Genomic DNA, 23,724 nt, shown 5'->3' with positions numbered 1-23,724 from the left:
CACGGGTTCTCTCATTAAACCTTTCCCGTGACCCTTTCCCGGTCTGTGGGCTCCGTTCCTCAGCTGGGTCCAGGCCGCCGCCCGCCATCAGGCCCGGAACTACAACTCCCAGCGTGCCCCGCGCCGGGCGCGCCGCGATGACGCAAACCCCGCACCGCCCGGGCGACGGCGCCGCGGGGTGACATGGCGGCCGTGCGGGAGCGGCGGTGAAGGTGAGCCACGGGCGGGGCCGGGCCGAGGGGACCCGACAGCTGCTCCAGGCCTGCCCAGACTCTCCGAGGGCCGTCTCTGGAGAAGCAGGGATAGGGACAGGGATAAGGGCAGGGACGGGTGAGTGTCGGACCCGCTGCGGCAGGGTTCTGAGGGGGCGCGAGGGGGGCGCTTCCCGCCCGTTTCTCCCGCCCCTGAGGGCTGAGGGGGAGGCGGCGTCCGGCCGGGGCGTCAACCCAGCACATTCTGCGGGCACCGGGATGGCGGGGCAGCAGGGCCCAGAGCATCCCTGAGGCACACCGGGATGGCGGGGGAGCAGGGCCCAGAGCATCCCTGAGGCACACCGGGATGGTGAGGGAATGGAGCTGGGGGCATTCCTGAGGCCCACAGAGATGGCGGGGGAGCAGAACCAGGGACATTGTCCAGGCACACAGGGATGGCAGGGGAACAGAGCCGGGGCATTCTCCGGGCACCGGGATGGCGGGGGAGCAGGGCCCAGAGCATTCCTGAGGCACAGCGGGATGGTGAGGGAATGGAGCTGGGGGCATTCCTGAGGCGCACAAGGATGGCAGGGGAGCAGAACCAGGGGCATTCCTGAGGCACACAGAGCTGGCAGGGGAGCAGAACCAGGGACATTGTCCAGGCACACAGAGCTGGCAGGGGAGCAGAGCCGGGGACATTGTCCAGGCACACAGGGATGGCAGGGGAACAGAGCCGGGGCGTTCTTCGGGCACCGGGATGGCGGGGGAGCAGGGCCCAGAGCATTCCTGAGGCACACCGGGATGGTGAGGGAATGGAGCCAGGGGCATTCTCCGGGCACACCGGGATGGTGAGGGAATGGAGCCGGGGCCATTCTCCATGCACACCGGGACGCCGGCGCTCGGTGCCCTCTGTCCGTCATCCCCGGTCACTCTGCCACAGGGGTGGAGACCGGCTGGGCTCGGCGTCGCTGAAGGAGCTGCGGGACCGAGTGCGGCCGGGGCGAGGGAGAAGGCAGGGAAAGCTGCTGCCGTTTGTCTTCGAGAGGGCCTCAAGCTGGCCATGCGTGACTTGTGAGAACGTAACTCATCCTGAAAGTAAGCAGAGGATGGGGAGGAGTGATCGCTGCGAGCCTGTTTATTGGAAGGGAGAAAGAAAGAGTTTTGGGGTTTTTTTCCTGATAAAGCAGAACAATTTCTTTATGAAAGACAGAAGATAATCCTTAAATGCAGATTTATCTAGTTCTTGTAAAGATGCTTGGTTGTATCACAGAGTCATGGAATGGTTTGGGTTGGGAGGGACCTTAAAGATTATCCATGTCCACGCCCTGCTATGGGCAGAGACATGTTCTGGCACAGAGGGTGGATCACGTCCTGTCCAGCCTGGCCTTGAGCACTTCCAGGGATGGGGCAGCCACAGCCTCTCTGTGAAACCTCTACCAGGGCCTCACCACCCTCACAGGGAAGAATTTCTCCCCAGTATCCCATCTAACCCTGCCCTCTGTACATGGAAAGCCTTTCCCCCTTGTCCTGTCACCCCTTGGATAGGTGGTGACACTTGGTGACACTGCTCTTTGCTGAATTTCCCCTGTAGCGCAATGTCCCTGCTGTTTACTCGTTCCAACTCAATAGTTGCAGTGAAGAAGGATAAAAGACACATGGCTGAGGTAAATGCTTCTCCACTTAAACATTTTGTCACTGCAAAGAAGAAAATCAATGGTATCTTTGAACAGTTGGCTGCATACATCAACGAGAGCTCCTCATTCCTAGAAGGTAATTTGAGTTCTTGGACTATGAGTATGTAACAAAGCTCTACCTACTTATTATTTCCCCAAAACACACACCAGCCCCCTCAGTCAGTTAAACAGCACTGCTAAATCTGTGTTTATTTATACATGCATGTCTATTTGTGCATTCATGTTTGTAAGAAAAAGCAAAAATTATTTTGTTGAATTTGGGTGGAGTTCAAGTTCAGGTGCATGTTAAGACGCTAGTTAGGGGGCTATGCTTGGTTTTTATGTTTGGGAGATTTTGAATTAATTACACAACCCCAGTAGGTATTTTTTGCCTATAATCCTTTCACTATTCTTGCCTGGACACATCATTGCCACTGACATGTAACAAACACCAGTAATTGGCTTTAACAGCTTAAGGCACAGACAGATTTTATCTCTAAGGGTGCTGGCCTTTTTGCAGCTTAAGGCACAGACAGATTTTATCTCTTAAGGGTGTTGGCCTCTTTGCAGTGTTGGCTGTTCTGTTCAAGGCAGTCCCAAGAACAGTTATGAGATACACAAAGAGTCCATTTGATAAATCCTATTGTAAAATTGCTTCAGGGTGTCATTGCCTGTGCAGGAACACCCATGCAAGCTGTGGGACACAGATAAATGTTAAGTGGTACCATCACAGAGAGGGTTTCACCCAGTCTGACCCAGATGGCTTCTGGCATTCAGAGACATGATCTATTTTGATTTTAGAAACACACAAGAATGCAGAGCTTGATCCTGTCACCACAGAAGAGCAGGTACTGGAAGTCAAAGGCTACCTGTCAAAAGTCAGTGGGATTAGTGAAGTGTTGGCAAGACGACACATGAAAGTTGCTTTTTTTGGGAGGTGAGTCACAAGCTTGTGTTGCCTTTGCTCCCCATTCAGTAAAGCATTTGAGCATTGTAGCCAGTAAAAAATATATAAACACCGGTGCTTTAGCTTTTGCTTGTAATGTCCCTGATACAGGTGCTCTTGTAAATTGGAAACAAGTATTATATCATGTAATTCTTCAATCTGAAGAATTCTTTAAACAGAGAAATAGAAAAATCTTTTTGCAGGTTGCCTCTGGCACCTAAATTGTTACAACTTGGCTGTAGAGAACTTGCTTTTGTAACATCAAAATGAGCACACCTGGCTCTTGGAAGCCTGAAACCCTGTCCTTAATGTGACTGCAGGACAAGCAATGGGAAGAGCACTGTGATAAATGCCATGCTGTGGGACAAGGTGCTCCCTTCAGGAATTGGACACACCACTAACTGCTTCTTGCGTGTGGAAGGGACAGATGGACACGAGGCTTTCCTGCTCACTGAAGGTTCAGAGGAAAAGAAGAGTGTAAAGGTACAATCTCCTTAAACATAAGGTTAAGGATAAGACCTCTTCAGAAATGTGAGAAAAGGAAAGGGGAAAAAAATATTCACAGTTAAGGATTTTAATCATTAAAGGAGTGGAGATGAAGAATGAGTCTTTATTAGATGTAGGAAGCAAGTTGCAGAATGGAGACTTGCTCATTTTATGGAAGAGATGACATGTCTGTATTACTGATAGCAGGGGACAATGACTCAGGAAGTTCTGAGCTTTGTGTAACTGACAGATTCACAGACTTCCTGGGAATTCCTCAATATCCTTTCCTGACAGGAAAAATCTCTCATAAATTCTCACTAGCAGTTGCCTTTTTTCTAGGACACTCAAGAAGGTTTTATGTGAAAAACCTTCCAGAGAGAAAATAATTTGAACTTGGGCTTTATCTCAAATTGTCTGTGAATAGCCCTGAAGGGAGATAACTGTGTTAGTGGGTCTTGGCAAACAGGAAATGTTATTTCCATCTCCTCCTAGACCGTGAACCAGCTGGCTCATGCCCTTCACCAGGATGAACATCTGAATGCTGGCAGCCTGGTCAGTGTAATGTGGCCCAATTCCAAGTGTTCCCTCTTAAAGGACGACCTGGTGCTGATGGACAGGTGAGAAATAGCTTTCTTTCCTTTCCTGCTTATCACAAGCTAATTATGGAAATGTTTTCAAATATATTTAACAAACCTCAAGGGTTCTAATCTAAGACAGTGACCAAAGTCCCTTGCTGTAATTAACAGTGAGATTTTCTTGGCCATTACTTCCTTTTAGCCTGTACTCTGTCACCTCAGGCATGGGAAATTAATGCTTTGAAAAGCTCTTACTAACTTTTTAAGTTCTGTTTTTGCTATATTCACAGCACAGTAAGACCTCATTTCTCTTTATTTCTAGTCCTGGCATTGATGTAACCACCGAGCTGGACAGCTGGATCGACAAATTCTGTCTTGATGCCGATGTATTTGTTCTGGTGGCAAATTCTGAATCAACATTGATGCAAACTGTATGTGCAAGTCCACTTGTTCAATGAATTTGGCTAAAGGTTAAAACTATTTGATATATTAATTTAAAGAGGTTTTGTTTCATTTTCCTTAGGAGAAGCAGTTCTTTCACAAGGTGAATGAACGTCTGTCTCGACCCAATATATTTATTTTAAATAATCGTTGGGATGCATCTGCCTCTGAACCAGAATACATGGAAGAGGTTTGTGATGTGTTTAAACTGCTTCTCTTTGCATGGATGTTATGGAGTCTGTTTTGACTCTGGTCTTTGGGGATACAATCAGTGCTGTGTGTGATGGTTTTACAGGTTGGATTTTTATCACCTTAGTGTGGAGACTCGAGGGAACATAGACGCTCAGAAATCAAGAGTCTCACAAAAGTTAGATCACTTTAGAAAACCTCTGGAAAATTCCATAAAATAACAAATATTTTTCTTCAGTGTTTCTTTGGTAGCTTAGACCAGCAGAGGGCATTGGGGTGCCTGATGTAACCTTCAAGAGATGGATAATGTGGATTTAACTGCATGTGTGGTTTCTCATGGCCGTACTCAGGTGCGCCGGCAGCACATGGAGCGCTGCACCAGTTTCCTGGTGGATGAGCTGGGTGTGGTGGACCGAGCCCAGGCAGGGGATCGAATTTTCTTTGTGTCTGCAAAAGAGGTGCTGAATGCCAGGATTCAGAGGGCTCAAGGGATGCCAGAAGGAGGTGAGGAAAACTAGCAGAAACTTTCCATTTCATAGAGATGAAAATAGACAGTATCTTGTTTCAAAAAAATGTATAAAATTGGGGTGGTTAAATTAATTGGGTACTAAATTGGGGAGTAAATTAATTGGTATTAATTGCCAAATTATTAATAAGGCGATCACAACAGAAGGGGTGACTTAGCACTTTTACATTGGCTTCAGTGTAAAACAAGAGCATTTCTTGATGTCTAACATCTGATTGCTTTCTCAAGACTTAAATGGCTGTTTTGTGCATTCCTTCTCTCAGGTGGTGCATTGGCAGATGGATTTCAAGTAAGAATGCTGGAATTTCAAAGCTTCGAGAGAAGGTTTGAGGTGAGTATTATGTGTGCTGACCTTTTGGTTACTCCCAAAAGACTGACACTTGTGGGGACATATTTTGGAAATAAATTGTACAGGAAGGAGAAATTGTATTAGTATCTGCTAATCTTGGGCTGCTTTTTGTGTACAGGAATGTATCTCACAGTCAGCAGTAAAAACAAAGTTCGAGCAGCACACGGTGAGAGCGAAGCAGATTGCGGAAGACGTTCGTCTCATCATGGACTCTGTGCACGTTGCTGCCCAGGAACAGCGGTGAGAACTCTGCTGGTGCTTGCACAACTGCACTTTGTGTTTGGGAGAAATGTTAGGGAACGTGAATATCTGAAATGCAAAGCAGAATCCAGCATGTTTGAGAGCAGGAAGGACATGGATTGGTGGTGTTGCTTCTAGTGAATGATGGAAGTATTGGGAAAAGGACCTTGCTTTTGTCCTGTGCCATGACTGTGTAATGCGTTGCAGAAATTACCATGCTTTGTTACTGAGCAGGAAAATCTGTCTTATTTCTGGAACTCAAATATATTTATAGATCAAAACTGCATTTATTTGGCATTTTGATGGACAGGGGTTTGTTTTCACCAGAGTTTACTGTCTGGAAATGCGAGAGGACCGTCAGGATCGTCTGGGTTTCATTGACAAACAGCTGGAGCTCCTTACTCAAGACTACAAGAGGAAAATCAAACAAATCACTGAAGAGGTGGAGAGGCAGGTAAGGAGGAGTGTCTGCAGAAAACTGATTGTCTGAAACAGCATGGTGAGGAAAATGCACAGTGCTGACAAAGCTTTGAAGTACTAAAAATGTGGGAGTTACATATGGGAAGAGGAGAAAAGCTTTCAGAAGCTCCATTTTCTCTCCTGTGCTGTTTCTCTAGGTGTCAAATGCAATGGCAGAAGAAATCAGACGGCTCTCAGTGTTGGTAGATGAATACCAAGCAGACTTCCACCCATCTCAAGTAGTTCTTAAAGTGTACAAGACTGTAAGTGATGTTTGCTTAAGCAATTTAAGAGACCTTTTTTAGCTCTGAGTAATAATGCCAGCTCATTGTTAGGCATTTCAGTCTTCCAGCTAGGATATGAGCTAAAGCTTTAGATTTTTATAATGAATTGATAGGTGTTATATATGATATTATATAGATTGAACAGAACTTTTCCTGAACTAGAGTCTATGTGAAATTTTTTTTTAATTTGCCTTTTCATCCCCTTCACTGAAAAATGGAGGAGGTATGATATTAATGTTAAAAAGCTGGGCAGACAGATTGTGTGCTCCTGTTTTGGGAGGGTCTTTTTTAACTGGCAAGCTCTAGCACCTTCAGCCTGCATCTTTAGCTATGTTTATTTTAATCTTAACAATTTAATCTTAACCCTTTCTTTGTTTGTCAGGAGCTGCATAAACACATCGAGGAAGGCCTGGGCCGTAACATGTCAGATCGTTGCTCCAGTGCTATCACAACTTCCCTGCAGACAGTGCAGCAAGAAATGATAGGTCAGTTCCACAGGCAATACTGCCCTTTCTCTTCCCTTGAATTGCATTTTGAAATACCTAGGTAGAGTTTCTGGGTTTCTCATTAATCCAGTGGCTGACGTGCAGCTGACACCATCTTAGTTTCCATCTTGATGAGTAATGCTGTTGTGTGGAGTGACGAGTTCTGTGTCTGAGCTTAGGCAGTGATTTCCTAATGAATATGTACAATCACAGTGTAATCCTCATGGCAGAGTGGAACTGTGGCAAAGTCTGGAAGAGTCTCAAACCAAATCCTAATTAAATACAAATTACTTGGAACTAGGTGCCTGTCTGAATATGGTGCCTAAAGAGCTGGGTTTCAGATTTTGTTTTCCAAAATTTTGCTAATCTGTAAACTTCACCAGCTACCTGTAAGGATTTTGAAGGGTCCATGGAAAGATTTCCTTCTGGGTTGGTCTGAAGAACCAAGAATTGAATAATAATTGATGATGTATCTCTGACTTTGTAACATGCTTGGCTTATGAAATTTAACATACTAAGCAAACTGACTGTAGAGGATGAAACAAGCCATAAGCACCTTGATTATAGAGTACAAGACCAGTTAATTCTTGTGAACTCACCAGTTTTTTGCATGTTTTTGTTTCCTCTCTGTGTAGATGGTTTAAAACCCCTCCTCCCAGTGTCTGTGCGGGGCCAGATAGATCTGTTAATTCCCAGGCAGTGCTTCAGGCTCAGCTACGACCTGAACTGTGACAAGCTCTGTGCTGACTTCCAGGAGGACATAGAATTCCATTTCTCTCTGGGATGGACAATGCTGGTGAACAGATTTTTGGGACCAAAGAATGGTCGTCGGGCCTTGATGGGCTATAATGACCAGGTAGAGTGCCTCACTGAGTGACTGGGGTAGATATTCATTATTTCAATGGCTGCTGAAGTTCCTTTGGTGGGAAGAGCAGCAGTTCACCTCCTTTTATTCTCTTCTTTGATTTTGTGTTGTTAATTAGGTTCAGCGCCCTTTAACACCAGCAAATCCCAGTCTGCCTCCTTTGCCTCAGGGCTCTATGACCCAGGAAGAGCTCATGGTGTCCATGGTGACTGGACTGGCCTCTTTAACTTCCCGGACTTCCATGGGGATCATCGTGGTTGGTGGTGTGGTATGTGTGCATTCTAGCTGGTATTTTATAACTTTAATTGGAGCACTGATGTAAAAAGCACTTGCACTGCCAAATCCTGTAGATATTTGCTATTGACAGATAGATTTTCTATTTTCTCCTTTGATCTTCCACTTGAGTACAGTGAGCTGATTTTGCAATGCTGTCTGCACCATTGTTGGGAGTGAATATCAGTAATATTGTGCAATTTGTTTATCCCTGTGCTTCTTTAGGTGTGGAAGGCTGTGGGTTGGAGACTGATTGCTCTCTCTTTTGGCCTTTATGGGCTGCTCTATGTGTACGAGCGCCTCACCTGGACCACCAAAGCCAAGGAGAGAGCTTTCAAGAGGCAGTTTGTGGAGTATGCTGGGGAGAAACTGCAGCTCATCGTCAGCTACACGGGCTCCAACTGCAGCCACCAAGTCCAGCAGTGAGTTCCCTGCATTCAGCTCAAACTTTATGGAAATTCTGTTGTTTGGGGTTTTTTAGTGCTATTCCTTCTATTTGTGCTGAATTCCAGATTTGCAAAAATGTAATGACGCGTGTTTTAAAATAATATTACTTTTATTTTGAATATGTAGTGTTTGGGTGCTGTTAGGCATTAATCTTAATATACTTCCATGTTTCAAATCAAAATGCTCTGATATATTCTTGTGCAGAAGTGGAAAGATGAGTGTCTGAATCATGATACCATCATCCCTATACATCAAAGGGATTTATTCCTTGAATGTGCTATTTGATCTTACTTTTCATTATATTCAACTCTTGTTGTTTCATAGAGAGCTTGCTGGAACGTTTGCTCATTTGTGTCAGCAAGTGGATGTCACACGGGACAATCTTGAGCAAGAAATTTCTGCCATGAATAAAAAAATAGAAGTTTTGGATTCACTGCAGAGCAAAGCAAAACTGCTCAGGTGAGATTTGATTATTCCATATAATTGTTTTTCATGTGATTGCCCCAGGATGTTCATATGAGCTGTGGCTTAGAGTTCATTCTGTCTTAGTCATAGCACTTGATGTGCAGGTGTCAGCACTTTTCCCTACCAAGTCATGTTCCCTTTCACTGGGTACTTTCCTATGGACTGTTGACAGTACTTTAAAGCTTCTGTCTCACAAAGCACCTTTTTCTTCCTGTTTTTAATTTTTTTTGGAATTACAGTTCCTTCCCATTTATGAAACCATACAGCCTTCCACTCCTACATGCTCCTTCGGGCCCTTATAAAATTATGCAAAAAGTCTTGCCTTCACCTTTGTACTCAGTTTTCTGCTGCTTTCTTTACCCTGCAGAGGATGTTGGGAAGATTTTTTCAGACATTCCTTACCTACACAGTATGACCAATGTGAAGTTGTGTCCAAAATCTCTGTTTAAACCTCAAAGCTTAGGGACTGACAGCAGGCAAGCATTCTTGACCTGCAAAGGAATGGCAGCAGCCTTTTGGATGAACCTCTGGCACTCCATGCCTTGCTGTGTATTTATTCTTGTTGCAGTTCTTTCTGACTGGCTTGAGAAATCACAAAGAATTCCTTCACTGTTTCATTCACCAAACAAAACTTTCTGTCCTTGCAGGAACAAAGCAGGCTGGCTTGACAGCGAGCTCAACATGTTCACACATCAGTACCTGCAGCAGAGCAGATAGTGTGAGAAAAAGAGAAAAACAACAGTTTCCCTTCAGTGCTCTCTTAATTACTGCAGAGAACATGGTGGGTGATGGAATTCCCTAAAGGGAATGAGCAAGAGCAAATTGCTGTGTTTCCAGTTGCTGTGTGAACAGTAGGATTCTGCTTCCCTGTTCTGTGTCCCACCTCCAAACACTACCTGTTAATAACTCTTCTTTTTCCTTGTGAGACCAGGCTACTTCAGGAGGAGTGTGTGCTTTATACATTTACAGGGGGCTTTTATTGTACTTCATTTTGCTTTAAACAAATTTAAAGCAATCAAGCAAATGTTTATCAGGTTAAAAGTTATTCTGATCCATCTTTATGAAGTAAAACAAATGACTCCATAAAGACAGAACTTTTGCAGCCCCAGGTTGACATATGTGTGACAAGCAGCTGTTTGACTAAACACAGATCCCACGCACACAGACATGGTGGTGGTTTCACAAAGCATTTCTAGCCCACACAGGCTTGTCTGAGGTTAACATTCCGTTATTCTAGAACATAACAAAATCACAGTGTCACTGCATAGAAAGGTTTATTGCTCTCAGGATGCTTAAACCTGTGAACAAAAAAAACCAGTTCTCTGGAGCAGGAGGGATTAAGATTTTGTTTGGTAAGCTTAGTGAATTTGGAGTTAGTTTCTTCCTCTTAAGAGCTCTAATAACACAGTCTGGCCCACTTCCCATCATGGACAAATAGTTTGCAAAGACAGAACTAGTTCCTGTGAAGGAGGTGGTGCTGATAATTTGGCAGCTTGTTGAAGAAGAAAACTAGGAAAGAGAAGCCAGTTGACACAATGTAAAGCACTGCATGATGAGCTCAGTTGAGGAATGTGGGGTTTTTTTTGGAAAAGCACAGCTGTCTTTCTGGAAGCAGGCCTGTGGAATTCCATTACCACTGTTTGGCCACAAGAACAGCATGTGGATGACACGCTGTAAGAGATGTTGCTTCGTGTAGAGTTCCCACAGGATGTACAGTCTGGGCAGCAATAGGATTTGGTATTTTTATCTTCTGTTAAAAGTATCAGAACATGCTGGCAAGTACAGCTCCTCTGGGGTGGGGGGAGTTGTGGCTCTTGTAGTTCATGCCAGGGCAAGAATGGCTTAAAGCAAATTAGTTTTTTAAATACATTCTTTATTTGCAAATACATTAAATTAATTGTTGAGTTTTGCTCTGATGCATTGGGAATATAATAATTGGGAATTGTAAGGACTTGAGTCTCTTCCAGTTGGAATTGGCAGAGAAGAAATTCTGGCTGATTTTAGGAGCTTGAGTAGGATTAAGTTCCTCTACTGCAAGCTTCTTTCTCTCCTTGTAGGTCAGTATTTTGCCATGTGTTGGTTATAATCTTTCTGTTACCTACAAAATATCTGAGGAATCCAGAATCAGATCCTGTAGTCCTGAGGTTAGTGACAACCTGTATCTCTTCAGCATCACACACACAGAATATGGGCTGTCCTTGAGCAGGTCCCAGCTGAATTCTGAACCACTGAGCAGTGGGATGTTCTTCATACTGACAAAGAGACTTTTCCCCTTGAAAATGGCATTAGGATTTTCATTAATGCTCAGGTATGAATATATGTGCCTGTGATAAGTCACATGTTTTTCATATCATGGAACTTCCAGAAAGAAGCTGCCTGATGCTTGAGGGAGTGAAAATATCAGTAAGTACTTCTTAGGTAAGGCTGTACTGAGATTTATAGAAAGACTTGAGGTATCTTGATTGTGTAGGGGCTGGCAGTGAGACATCCCTAGAATGCAGAAAGGAAACAAACCTTTCCCTTCCAGTAGAAAGCTTTGACTCCAACTCAAACTGAAAAGCTCAGAATTTCTATCAGAAGGTTTTTTTACCTTGACTGAGTTCCTCAGGTATCCACCAGGATGGGAGCACAGATTTGATAAAATCTGGGAACGAGCAAGAAAGAAATTCAACTCCTTGCTTTTGGCAGTGGGTACTCTGAGCTTGTGGTGAAGCATATTGGAGTAAGTGGAATCATCTAGTCTCACTCTGCTGCAGGTCTTGGTTGAATAAATTTGCATCTTTGGTCTCTCAAGCTGTCACATACACAGCCATGTTCTGTTCTATTGAGTCCTCAATACACAAGGATATGGTCAACTCCAGGTCAAGGCAGAGGATGATGTTCTACTGCTCAGCAGCTCATGACTACTTTATTTTGACGAGGTAGTGTTATCTTTTCAGGCCTTCAGGGGAAATCTGATAAATGAGCTGATCTTTAAGCCAGTGTCTTATCTGTGAAGGGAAAAGAGACTGCTGGCTTCCTAGAACCCAGTGTTTTGCTGCTGTGTGTGTGATGCTGCTCAGACCTGGGTGCTGTTGGCATTCTCAGGGCAGAGCTGAAGCCTGACCTACAGAATGGGGGAAAGAACCACTTGAACTTTGTCAGAAGCAAAACTGCTAACGTGTGTGAGTGTAACCTTGTCCTGGAAGCCCAAGTGACCGAGAATCAAACCTTTAACAGACAGGCCTATAAGCTGGATTCCTCGGAAACAAATTACAGCTGTACTTCTTTAACTGAGAGTGGTGGAGGAGTGAACACTATCATGAGTTTGTTCTCTTCTGATTTTCATAAAGAATGCTAAACTATTCCTTAAAACAGGTAATTCTAGAAACAGTCTTCCCCAGACTCCCATTTAAAGAAGGTCAGCTAAATGCACTTTTATCTTATTGCTGCTACTTACTTTTCCTGTTGTATTATGTTGATGGAGCTCTTCGAAATACTCTTACCAGTGAGTTTTCTCTGCTGTATTTAAGGTGATAAATTTGCATGAGTTAGTCCTGTAACAGTGCTGTAAACAATGGAAACCAAAATAAAAATGAATTGGAAAAACATTTCTCCTGCTGTGTCCTGCATGTTGTGATACAGTGTCCCAGTGTAAGCATATCAGATTACATCAGTATGTTTAGTATTGTTGCTTTGTGTTACTGAATTCCATGTTGGACACTTGTGACCTTTTTCTGTGTTCTTACTTTGCAAATTAACAAGGAGACCAATGGTACTGAATTGCCTGATAGGAAGTTTTAGTTGCACTCAGATTGTCAGTATTGAATCAATGATTTCTTGAGAATATTGTTGGAAATAATAGTGAGCAACTACTGAGTTGGTAGCCTGAAACCGATGCATTAGCTGGTAAGCTACTCAGGCAAGTTAGAGAAGGCCAAATTTCCCGTGATGAGGTTTCAAAATGTCAGGAAAATTAATCCACAAACACCAGAGGTTTATGTCCAAAAAAGAGACAGAGGAGTCCTTTGGCTTTATTCCAATAAAGGGAGAGGCCATGGGGCATTCCCCTGGGATCTCTCCAAGTTTTGGAGGACACAGCCTCCTTTTTATCCCAATTTCCCAGCCACATTTCCCTTCTCTCTTTCCCCATTTCTGAGGCACTTGAGAGGTTCAGACTTCCCAGAATACCTGATCCCAAAGATTTCCCTCTAATGTATAACCCTCCCTTTTAATTCTTCCAGAATTTAGGGGTTTTTCTTCCCCATTGTTTCTTTCATCTCTCAATGTCTATTTTCATTTATTTGTAAAGTTTATTTGTAAAGGCAAATATTTTTCCCACTCATCCATCAGTGAAATCTTTCCCATTATTTCTCTCCCAGTGCTGGTTTTATCTACCAGCAAACCCACAGCTTGTTTGTAAAGACAAATCCACTGTTCCTCTCAAAAACAAGTCCTTTGGCCTATGGGGATGCTGGGGGTATGCAACCCTTCCGACACAGCGTTGGGAGCAGGATCGTGCTGGGGCTCTGTCCCGGGTCGGGCCAGGCCCCTCAGGGCCACACTAGGGCTCTGTCCCGGGCCGGGCCAGGTCCTACAGGGTCACACCAGGGCTCTGTCCCGAGCCGGGCCAGGTCCTACAGGGTCACACCAGGGCTCTGTCCCGAGCCGGGCCAGGCCCCTCAGGGCCACACCAGGGCTCTGTCCCGAGCTCTGCCCGTGGCTGGGCCGGCCCAGGGCGCAGTCCCGAGCCGGGCAGGCCTCTCACGGTCGCACCAGGGCTCTGCCCGAGCCCTACCCCGCCTCCTGCGGCCCGCGCCCGGGCCGGGCAGGCCCCGCAGGATCGTGCTATGGCTCTGTCCCGAGCCGGGCAGGCCCCTCAGGGTCGTACCAGGGCTCTGTCCTGAGCTCTACCTCGCGTCCCGCAGCCGGGCTGGGCCGGGGCTCTATCCCGAGCCGGACAGGCCCCTCAGGGTCACATCAAGGCTCTGCCCCGAGCTCTACTCCGCGGCCGGGCCGAGGCTCTGCCGGAGCCCTACACCGCCTCCTGCGGCCCGCGGCCGAGCCGGGCAGGCCCCGCGCATGCCGGGAGCCGTGGGGCGGGCCGGCCTGCTCGAACGGCCGCGCCGGGGCCGCCCGGGGGAATCCCGGCGGCGGCTGGAGCTGGGCGGGCATCCCCCGGCTCCCGGAGCGGCGGGGGCGGCGCAGGTGGGCCGGGGAACGCGGGGCCGGCGCGGGGACTTTGAACGCCTCAGCCCCGGGGCCGCAGGGCCGGGCGGGACCCGCGGGCTCCCCGCACTGCCGGGGAGGGAGGGAAGGAAGAGTTCACCGATCTCTGCCGCTGCCGGACAGGCCTCTCGGATTGGAAAGGGGAATTTCACAATTTTACGATTTCACAGTACTCGGGCTCTCGCTTGTGAGCATTGGCGGTCCGAACCAGCGCATCTGTGCAGAAACAGCGCGCAGTTTAAACACCCCCCTCGCAGGGTTCTCAGCTCCCTGCACAACCGTTGTTTATTAACTGAGGGAGGTGAAACTCCTTTTCAGAAAGATTTCAAATTGCAGCAGGTTATAAACCTGAGCCCCCGGGGCCGGACATGAAGGATTTGTAGATTATGCCAAGAGTGGACCTCATCTGGTAAAACCCTTCCAGAAAGTCCCTTGACTGATGTTATTTTCCGAGTATTTGCTTTCTGATAAGCAATGATGAGTTGCTCATCAAATCTATTAGCTGTGTCCTGTGAAGGCTGTGAGAACGACTGGTTTTTCAAATTGTCTCAAATTTAATGCTTCAACACTGATATTTCTATTTTATGTTTTGTAATGCACCTCTCCCTTATTTTTTGTACCAAAGATATGTTGTCGTTTGTTGATAGTTAGCAGTGCTCTTGATTCCTCTCACTGCTGTTGTATCACATGTGCATTTGATTCCTCATGTCCAGTTGCCAAGGTAGCAGATGCAAACACAAATTAGATGAGCTTTGCGGAAGGTTTTGGGGATCCTTTAGAACAAAAGGTCACAGAGAAACACAAAGTCTTCTTGAGAACATAATTTATCAGTCTAGCCAAAAGCAATGTGGGAGTTTGGGTTTAGGGTTTGCAGCTGTTTTATTTAAAAATCCACTTTCTGCGAATTTAGAGGCACTTGTGATATTGTAAAGATGTTGAACAGTGTGACAGCCTTTCAGTCAAACTCGGCTTTATTTATTTATCTGAATATTAACTCCCTCTTCTAATAAAAGGGCATCCATTTGTGGGATTTAATTTAATTAATTTGTGGGATTGGAATTGCCTGAACTGTAGTCCTGTGTCACAGTTGAGCCTTTTGGAGCCTTCCTGCCCAGGGAACATGGAAACAGCTTTGACTCTGTATTTCTTTTGGATGTAGCAGATATATTCACATTAATTAGTTATACTTTGAACTTACAAGCATCCTGGTGTTATCACAATATAAATTTCAATGCTTCAAAAGAACATTACAGTAGAATTGCATAAGTATGTCCTAAATAACAGCCTCTAAGCCAAATGTCTCTTATTTAGGTTTTTTATGTGAATTTTTCATGTTTACTGTTTCCTCTGTCAGAGTTTCTTCGTTTGGTCAGCTCCCAGTTTCTGACTGCAAAATATTTGGCAGTTTATCCAAGGAGAGAGAAGCATCTTGTGCTGGTTCTGAGCATCCAGAGTTTTGAGACTGGCTGATTTCTCAGGAGCAAGAATCAACATTTCAACAGCTGTAAGTATTTTTTAGGAAAAATCCCCTGAAAGTGTGTCTGCTGCTTCACTTAATATAGTTGAATTTATGTAGTTCACTCTCATTCTGACTTTACATTAAAATATTTTTGTAGGATGGACTTGGAGCTCATGATGAGGCTGCGCCAGGCCAGCCAGGACCTTCTGCAGAGGCTGAGAATGAAGCAGGAGAAGATGAGAAAAGAACTCCCCAGAAAGCAGCTCCTTCCAGCATCCCATCATGGCACTGCATCTGCTGAGAGATTGAGCCTCTTGTCCAGGAGAGTGGTATGTGGGAGCAAATGGGCCTGCATGACAAACAGCAGCTCTGTCTGTGGTTTGGTGTGGTCAAGGAGACACTTAGAAAGCTCTTAGAAAGGGGTATGTGGAATATGGAGTCTGTTAGAAAAGCCCCTTGGTTATTGCTTACTCTGTGGTCTCAATCTGTTCTCCTGGCAAAGGGTTTGGAGATCAGTTCCTGCCTAAGAAAGGCAAGTTTCTTCTTCTAAAATAGGAATGAGCATTGTGGAACAAAATCCTTTTGTTTCTTCTAAGCACAAGGGCTGAAAGTTCAATGGTTCCTGGAATTGGGAAAAGCTGCATTTAGAGAAAAGCTTCCACTGGAGGTGGATCTCTTCCACTGGATCTCTTTCTTACACTCTCCAGAACATAAGGATTTTTCTTTTGCCCCTGCAGGAATTTAAAGGAGTGAACAGACTAGACTGAGAGGTTGATTTAGTGAGTGAAATATTCTTACAAAAGGTGTTTGTAGTCTGACTGGTGATAGTGTGCTAAGAGAGTCTGTCCTTACAGGAGGAAAATCGGGCTGATGCAGTAAAATCTGAGCCTGGAATAAAGGTGTCTGTGGAGCCCAGAGCTGGCCCAGCCCTCAGTTCATCTCCAGAACACAGCAGCAGTGCCAGAGGGGTGCAGCAACAAGCAAAGACACAGGAAGGAGCAGGTCTTGATTCCAACTTCCCTGGGAAAGAGAAGAATGTTGTGCCAGTGTCTGCAGTCATGTGTGGCAGAGAAAACTCCAGAGTGGATGGGGATGGTGGTGCTGAAGGAAGTCCAGAGAAAGAATCCTCCTTCCTGGGGCATGGAGAGAACAGAAAACAGTCTGCTCTGCTGCATGGTTTCCATGAGAAATGTCATCCAGGGCCATCACTGAGCAGAGTGCAAAATAAAGAGACTGGTGAGCATCATGTGGTCATCAGAGAGCCCCACGGCCCTAAATCAGTCTTGCTGGTGCCTCAGTCCAAAGACTTGAAGGTAAATGTTAAACCAATGCTTTTCTTATTTTCCTGAGTCAGCAGAATGATAAGGAGGAAGGGCTGGGTGAATGTTACTTCCCCTGTTCCCACTGTATGAATTGGAAATTTGGGGTCAGAGCTGTTCCCAGCTGTAGCAGCCAGGGGCTGTTGGCAGTTTGTTCAGTGATCTGAAAGATCAGAAATCTGTAACACTTCACTGGGAAGTGTTGTCTCACTTTTGCACATGCCATCCCCATGCTGAGGGAGAGCAGGCAGCTGCAGTGCTGCTGTTCCACAGTTTGTCTCCTTGGGCATGAAGGGCAGGCCCTGGCCTTGATCATCCTCCATGGCAGCACAGGTGCCCTCTCTTTGGTGATGTGTGATGCAGCTCAGCATTTTGTTTAAAGCTCTGAAAAATCCTGCTTTATTTGGGCAAGTCCCTGTCTCCTCTTTCTGTTTTATTTATTGACAAGGCAAAGAGCTGGTGAGCAAATTACTGGGAAGGGCATAGATGGAATCCAGTCTCAAACTCAGCCTCAGCTGTCCCATCTGAACAGCTTCTGGTTGTTTCCTCAGCTGTGCCTCTGAACGTCCTGGCAGGTGATTAGAAGTTGTTATGAATTGTTTTCTTTCAGAAGGAAACTCGCCGTGTGACTTTCCAGCCTGACCATGAAGAAGATGCCATACCTGTCAGCAGCTGGTCTGCCCATCCTTTGCTGGGTTATGACTGGATTGCAGGTGAATCCTAACTCTGAAGCAAAGCTCTCAGTGTGATGTGGTGATATTTAGAGTTAAAACACAGTTTATGATCCTTTTGGGGTGTGATGGAGCTGCTGTCCTAGGGCCGAGGGAGCAGGTCCCAGCAGAGGGGCTGCAGCTTTGTCTGAGGCCCCTCTCCAGACTAGAGGTGAGGGGCAGTATTATGGGAATTCAGGCAGCAAATGGCAAAGCCTGGTGAGGTCAGAAGGGATAGCAAATACCTGGAATGAATTAATGCAATAAGGGACCCAAACCACACAGAAATCTCTGGCTTGACCTGATGTTCTGCCCTTCTCATTGTCATTATTTTGTTTGGACTGTATCTTGTGAGGCTTGCTTTGGTACTTTCCCAAATTTTGTAAATCATTGAAAATCATTAAATCATTCTCTTTCCTTGGTATTCTCAGGGCTTCTTGATACAAAGTCTCCAGTAACAGAAAAATCTGAGCAATACTTTGCTGAGCTGCAGGAGTTCCGACAGTCCAACAGAGAAACCTGCATTCACCAGCAGCACCTGGAGTAAGTGGGGATGGGGAAGGGCTGAAGCAGCAAAGTTCAATCCCTTAGTAATCCCTGTAGTAATGATAAGCATAATCTGATTGGAGCAGGACATTGTGAGGGTCTTTATTTACCTCTCAGTCACGTTTGCAGTGCTGTTCAGAGGGCCAGCCCTCTGTCACTAACTGATTTTCTTGTGTGTTTCTGTAGGCCTGAGGATTACACAGGTCCTGAACAAGAACTGGATTTGATAATTGGTTCTCATAAGTGTAAGATCATATTTCTTCCTAATTCAATTTCTGTGAATAAAGAACTAAGCAGTCTTTACCTCTTAACCTGAGAGAGCACCACGTCATGCAAGACCAGCAAGAATGTGTTATTTTCAGCTGCAGCTTTTCAACCAGATTCAAAGATACCAAAGATACTTGAGTCTTCTAGGGATCCACTCTCAGTGTCATTTTAATGTGTTAGAGTTTCTTGTAATTGGCTGATGTTCTGTTTCTAAATTGAAGAGGTTGAAGTTTTGGTTTTGCTTTTTAGGAACTTACTTGGGGACAGGAAATGTATAAGATATTTCAGGAAAAGCAGCTCTTTTTATAGAATGCAGATGTGGTGCTGTGATAGAACACAGCTTTTGTGGCTGGGTTCAGGGACCTTGTGACAAACAAGAACCCTGATGAAAGTTTGTTGCTCTGTGCAGGTGTTTACTGCTATGGATTGAACGAGCGTCTCTTCACCATCCCTGTGGATTCAGAAGCTGCCTGCCCTGTGTGTAAGATCCCACGTAGCCACCAGCCCCCAGGGACTCTGAAGGAGCCAACCCATGTCAGGTAAATAAGAATTCCTGCTTTGTAATGTGCACAAATCAAGGAAAAAAATAGAGAAGAAAATCGGATCAGGTGAAGGAGAAAAGAGCATCCCAACAGTTCTGTAGAAGGTTGCTGTTTTCAAAGCAGAGATCTCTTGCTTAAAAACCTCTTTACTGATTTTTTCTATAAGCATGAACAGTCTTGAAATCAATGAGAAACGCATGTTTTGTCTGAATTTGATCCAGAATCTGAATGTACATGTAAAGTGTCTACTGCCCTAATCCAGAATGGTTCACTTGGTTCACTCTGGGGTTAGACCTTGGATCCTGAGTGGGAAGGCATGCAGATTCCCTGTGCCTTGGCGGAGGTGTGGGCAGTTACTTCCTACAACTTCCTACTTCCTTGGAACACAAACCCTGTGAGGAATGTTGGAGGGAGCTGGGGGTGCTCAGCCTGGAGAAGAGGAGGCTCAGAGGTGCCCTTATTGCTCTCTGCAATTCCTGAAGGGAGGTTGGGGACAGGTGGGGTTGGTCTCTGACAGAACCAGAGGGCACAGTCTCAAGCTATGTCAGGGAAGGTACAGGTTGGATATTAGGAAAAAATATTTTGCTAAAAGAATAATAAAGTACTGGAATGCTGTTCCCAGGGAGGTGGTAGAATCACCATCTCTGGATGTGCTTAAAAAGCCTGGACATGGCACTTGGTGCTGTAGTCTGGTTGAGGTGTGAGGGCATGGGTTGGACTTGGTGATCTTGGAGGTCTCTTCCAACCTCATTATTCTGTGATTCTGTGATTCCCTTGTGTGGTTCCAGGGTCAGCATTCCCAGGGGGGCCCTTTTGCCAGCCCACAAGTACCGAGCCCATCGCAGGAGCAGCTTCCAGCCAGCAGATGACCTTGCCCTGTCCTCGGTGAGTCACTGCCTTCCTGCTGAAGGCACAACCCCAGCTCTCCGTGAAGAGAATCTGGGACTCATTCCCTTGGCAGAGTTTCCACTAAAATTTTTGATAAGCATCAGTGTGATAGCCAGAACATCCTTTGGTGTGTTCTGAGTTCATCCCTTGGTGTGTGACATTTCCAGTGCTTTATACTGCACAAAAGGAAATGCCACGTGGAGATTTGGCTGACTTGTTTCAGGCATTGGCCTCTCAATATAGCTAAGAGTGCCTGTGTTTGTTTCCACAGACATTAATAAGTCTGAAAGGCAAGTGTCTACATAAAGCATTCACAAAATCAGTAGTGGCAAGGGTGGATTTAAAACTGCTGTTGTGTTGCTGGTCCTGTGTTCCATTCCAGTCAGTGCTGCAGGCAGTGTTAATTTAACCTAGCCCTGGCCTGGAGATTTCCAGGGAAGAGGTGGGAGGAAGATCAGTTTTGTGGTTTAGGGAGCTGGATGAGTCAGTTAAGACAGGTTCAGAGGGGTCAGGTGCTCGAGTTCTCAGAGTGAAAGATTAGTTTAGAAAAGTGGAAGAGAACTCTTTAGTTTTCTTTTGTTTGAGATTTCATTTATTTCCTGTTAGTCATATAAAAAACAATAGATTAATTACTCAGTTATGCAGAAGTTACTTCTAAATAATAACAGGCCACAATAGATAAAAAAGGGAAAAACATTCCCATTTTTGTTTACAGCATTGCCTGGCTGGCTGGGAAAAGATGGTTCCTTCCAGCAGCACCCTGCTCAGCAGTTTGGATCTGAGAGCCTCACTGGAAGAGAAACCTTCTCCCTACCCTCACCTGGTAAGCACAGCCTCCAGAGTCCCAGGAGGTGCTGGGGGTCACCATCATATTTTCCGAAAAATCCTTTGCCAGGATTCTTCTCCTGGGAAGCTGCGAAGCCTCAGAGAAAAATGAAAACAATAATTATCTGATCTGCTTCTCCTGTGTTTTGCTGCTTTGCAATGTGGTTGGAGATGGTTTATCCAACAAGTGATTGTTTCATTGCTTTCATGTGAATTGTTTTTACTTAATGACCAATCACAGTCCAGCTGAGTTGGGGACTCTGGCAAGTCATGAGTTTTCATTATTATCTTGTTTAGCCTTCAGTATCCTTTCTCTATTCTTTAGTATAGTTAAGTATAGCATTCTTTAATATCATAAAATAATAAATGAGCCTTCTAAGAACATGGAGTCAGATTCATCATTTTCTTCCTGCCATGGGGGACCCTGAAAATACCACAAATGGTGGCACCAGGCATTGGCTGTAGCCTGAGCTGAAGAGCAGACCCTGAAGATGGGCAGAGTTCACAGCCAAGGCTGAACACAGAAGAACCTCCTGAATTTTCCCAGATAGCTCAACACAGTTTCTTTTTCTTTTAATGATTTATTTATTTAATTATACAAAAAGGGATTTTTCAGAAAATATGATGGTGACAGTTGGGAATTGCACAAATGGAAATTGCAGCCCCATCTCTAAAGGGTGTGATTATTGAGGGCTGAGCAAACAAAAATGCCTGGAGGAGTATCTCCTTATCACTACTGGGAAATGTTTTCCTTCTGCTGACTGGTGTGCACAGAGACAAAAAAGCAAATGGAGCTGAGTACCTGGCAAAAGAGTTCAGCTCACCAGTCTTCATCAAAATGGGAAAAGTCCCTTTGGCATTCTTTGATTAATATCCTCTTTATTTGGATTTCAGGACCCGGTGTCCAGATTGTCAGGAGAAGGCAGAACTGACAAGTTCCTGCACTGCCTCACTTGGCACACCTGAGGTTTGGCAGAGCAAACCAGGACAGCAGGCAGCAGCCCTCAGCTCAGACCCCCTCAACACTCTGGATCGTGACTGCCCTGGGGAAGGGATGAGCACAGCACGTGGAAACAACTCAGAAACAAAGCAGTTTGGATAAAAATAAAGCTTTGGACAGATTTTCCCCAGTTTTCATAGTCATGTGCTTATGTCAGCAGCCAATAGACAGGTCTGAGTTTGTACAGTTCACTTTGCACTTTTTGCCTTTTACAGCTGCTGAGAGCTGCATGAAGTGTCCCAGCCAGGGCTGGGTAAAGTCATGAGTGCAGGATCATTGGTGCATCCCCAACTGAGTGACCCCAGTGTAGCACTAACTCTGAATGCCAGGGTGAGGAATTGGCCTGTGGAGGGCCTGGCTCAGTGGAGTGACACAAATATGTTTATTTCCAAATATTTGAAACATGACACGCAGTTTTCTAGTGTGCTAAACTTGAGTTCCTCAATGATTTGTAAAATTTTTTAAAATTCAGTTTATTCTCAGTGAAATGTGTGTAGCTACAGAGTGTAGTACATCAGAGTAATTTTGAATGTGGAAAAAAAAGTTAAATTGAGATTTTATTCATCAATGAGCTAGATAATGCCTTAAAATGGTTGCATATTCTGCTTACCTCTACTTTTCCAAGTTTTCTGGAGATAAACCAAAAACCATTTAAAAATTTTTAAATTGTACCAAAACTACTTCACATAGAGTGATTTGTTTGAACTTTATAGACTGATCTTACTTTCCATGTCTGAAAACAATAAAACTGATGTTTTATTTTACTTTGAATTTTCTGAAACAAAAATTCCTACCTCAGATGTATTTTAGGGAGCGAACTTGAGAGAATGAATTTGGTTTGTGCAGCTTGTTGGCATTCACTTAATTTTATATGAAATACATTATTTATTAAATCAAATGCATGAAAATGCTTTTTTAAACAAGGAGAGGAATATTGCAAGCATGGCTTAGCATGGCTTAACTTGGGTTTAGGTAGCTGTAGGGTCAACTGAATGGAATTGGTCACATAATTTCCATTATTAGAAATACTAATTTAAAAATAAACTAATCCAGTGACTATAGAACACTAGGTGCCAAATTTTATACCAGATTGGGCAAATTCAAAATTTTTAATACCTTGCCTTCAAACTCAAGACATCATAAACCTTTCCTTAATTTATCCTGAAATAAATTACAGCAAGCCTGATCCACAATATAAACAGAGAAAAGGTAATGCTGTAGATTGAGTAACCTATGTTAGATCTCTCTGGTGGATGCAGGTTGGAACCAACGTTGAATTCAAAATGTCTCTTGATAGATGGGAATACATTCAGCCTTTCACACCTGTGGAAGTGTTGGAGGTGTGATTATGACCCTTCATTAGAAACAGATGAAAGAAGTTGGTGATGCTGCCCATGCTCACTGATGTTTGTCCCTGTGTGTTGGTTCTGCCCTGTGTGACCCTGCCTTCATTTGCAAGCTCAAACAGCCTGGAAATGCTCCTGTTTGTGGAGCTTCTCTTTTAAATTCATGTGCTCTCCTCCCATCTCCACTGCATGGCATCTGGAGTGCTGTAAGGGCAGACCTGCACAGGTGAACTTGCTGTGAGGGCAGTTGGAGTGTTGGAAAGTCTGCTAAGGAAGGCAGGAGCCTCCCCTGAAATGGAAAATGTAAACTCTTCTGAATTGCTATAAATTTTAAATTAAGGGGCTCTCAGGCAAAGATATGGGAGCAAGAATAACAGTTCTTTAATAAGAAAATAAAATAGAAAATTAAGTAAACTAAAGCAACACTGGCAGAGTCAGAACCCAACCTGACACCCTGTGGGTCAGGCTGTTGGCAGCAGCCCCATCGGAATTGTGGCTCAGCCCTCCTGCAGTGCCAGGGCTGGTTCTGCTGGAGCAGGATCCTGGAGAAAGGTGCAGTCTCTGCCTCTGAAGGTCCAGGGGCAGAGGCAGCTGCTGCTCCTCTGGGAAATCCAGTGGGGAAGCCGTGCTGGTGTTCCAGAATCTCCAGATTATATCCAGGTAGGAATGCTTGGCTCCTCCCTCTGGGCTCACATCTCCCAATGGGATGATGGAATTTTT

General features: G+C 45.0%; 2 protein-coding genes across 7 annotated transcripts; both read left to right on the top strand.

Moving 5' to 3' along the window:
- The first annotated feature begins 107 nt into the window (after positions 1-107).
- On the top strand, positions 108-12,484 carry MFN2 (mitofusin 2). 5 transcript variants are annotated; one of them, XM_074558680.1, is made up of 19 exons: positions 108-212; positions 1,132-1,286; positions 1,783-1,961; positions 2,666-2,801; positions 3,131-3,293; positions 3,789-3,913; positions 4,194-4,302; positions 4,395-4,502; positions 4,852-5,005; positions 5,291-5,358; positions 5,495-5,616; positions 5,944-6,070; positions 6,234-6,338; positions 6,742-6,844; positions 7,480-7,700; positions 7,828-7,977; positions 8,208-8,404; positions 8,754-8,888; positions 9,542-12,484. In XM_074558680.1, the coding sequence occupies exons 3-19, from the start codon at positions 1,787-1,789 to the stop codon at positions 9,609-9,611; spliced, it is 2,268 nt and encodes a 755-aa protein (XP_074414781.1). In that variant the 5' UTR covers positions 108-212; positions 1,132-1,286; positions 1,783-1,786; the 3' UTR covers positions 9,612-12,484. The 5 variants fall into 5 exon arrangements, with proteins under 5 accessions (XP_074414781.1, XP_074414783.1, XP_074414786.1 ...); XM_074558682.1 differs by having other exon boundaries at positions 185-330; XM_074558681.1 differs by lacking the exon at positions 108-212 and adding an exon at positions 411-561.
- Positions 12,485-13,784: 1,300 nt separating this feature from the next.
- MIIP (migration and invasion inhibitory protein) lies at positions 13,785-21,783 on the top strand. Of its 2 annotated transcripts, none has more exons than XM_074558543.1 (11): positions 13,785-14,081; positions 15,508-15,606; positions 15,719-15,890; positions 16,416-16,874; positions 17,491-17,593; positions 18,022-18,133; positions 18,323-18,381; positions 18,813-18,942; positions 19,734-19,830; positions 20,549-20,656; positions 21,553-21,783. In XM_074558543.1, the coding sequence occupies exons 3-11, from the start codon at positions 15,720-15,722 to the stop codon at positions 21,622-21,624; spliced, it is 1,311 nt and encodes a 436-aa protein (XP_074414644.1). In that variant the 5' UTR covers positions 13,785-14,081; positions 15,508-15,606; position 15,719; the 3' UTR covers positions 21,625-21,783. The 2 variants fall into 2 exon arrangements, with proteins under 2 accessions (XP_074414644.1, XP_074414643.1); XM_074558542.1 differs by having other exon boundaries at positions 15,457-15,606.
- Positions 21,784-23,724: the final 1,941 nt, after the last annotated feature.

The sequence above is a fragment of the Zonotrichia albicollis genome, chromosome 25 (genome assembly GCF_047830755.1).
Source record: "Zonotrichia albicollis isolate bZonAlb1 chromosome 25, bZonAlb1.hap1, whole genome shotgun sequence".
NCBI lineage: Eukaryota > Metazoa > Chordata > Aves > Passeriformes > Passerellidae > Zonotrichia > Zonotrichia albicollis.
The sequence above is the reverse complement of the archived record's forward strand: the minus strand, read 5'-3'. Positions and strand labels throughout refer to the sequence as shown.

Bases quoted from the DNA above. Each gene is read 5' to 3' on its own strand.
- MFN2 (XM_074558680.1), top strand. From the start codon at position 1,787: ATGTCCCTGCTGTTTACTCGTTCCAACTCAATAGTTGCAGTGAAGAAG. The intron at 6,845-7,479 runs GTCAGTTCCACA...CTCTCTGTGTAG, and splicing joins AGTGCAGCAAGAAATGATAG to ATGGTTTAAAACCCCTCCTC. The intron at 8,889-9,541 runs GTGAGATTTGAT...CTGTCCTTGCAG, and splicing joins AGCAAAGCAAAACTGCTCAG to GAACAAAGCAGGCTGGCTTG.
- MIIP (XM_074558543.1), top strand. From the start codon at position 15,720: ATGGACTTGGAGCTCATGATGAGGCTGCGCCAGGCCAGCCAGGACCTT. The intron at 16,875-17,490 runs GTAAATGTTAAA...GTTTTCTTTCAG, and splicing joins CTCAGTCCAAAGACTTGAAG to AAGGAAACTCGCCGTGTGAC. The intron at 20,657-21,552 runs GTAAGCACAGCC...TTTGGATTTCAG, and splicing joins CTTCTCCCTACCCTCACCTG to GACCCGGTGTCCAGATTGTC.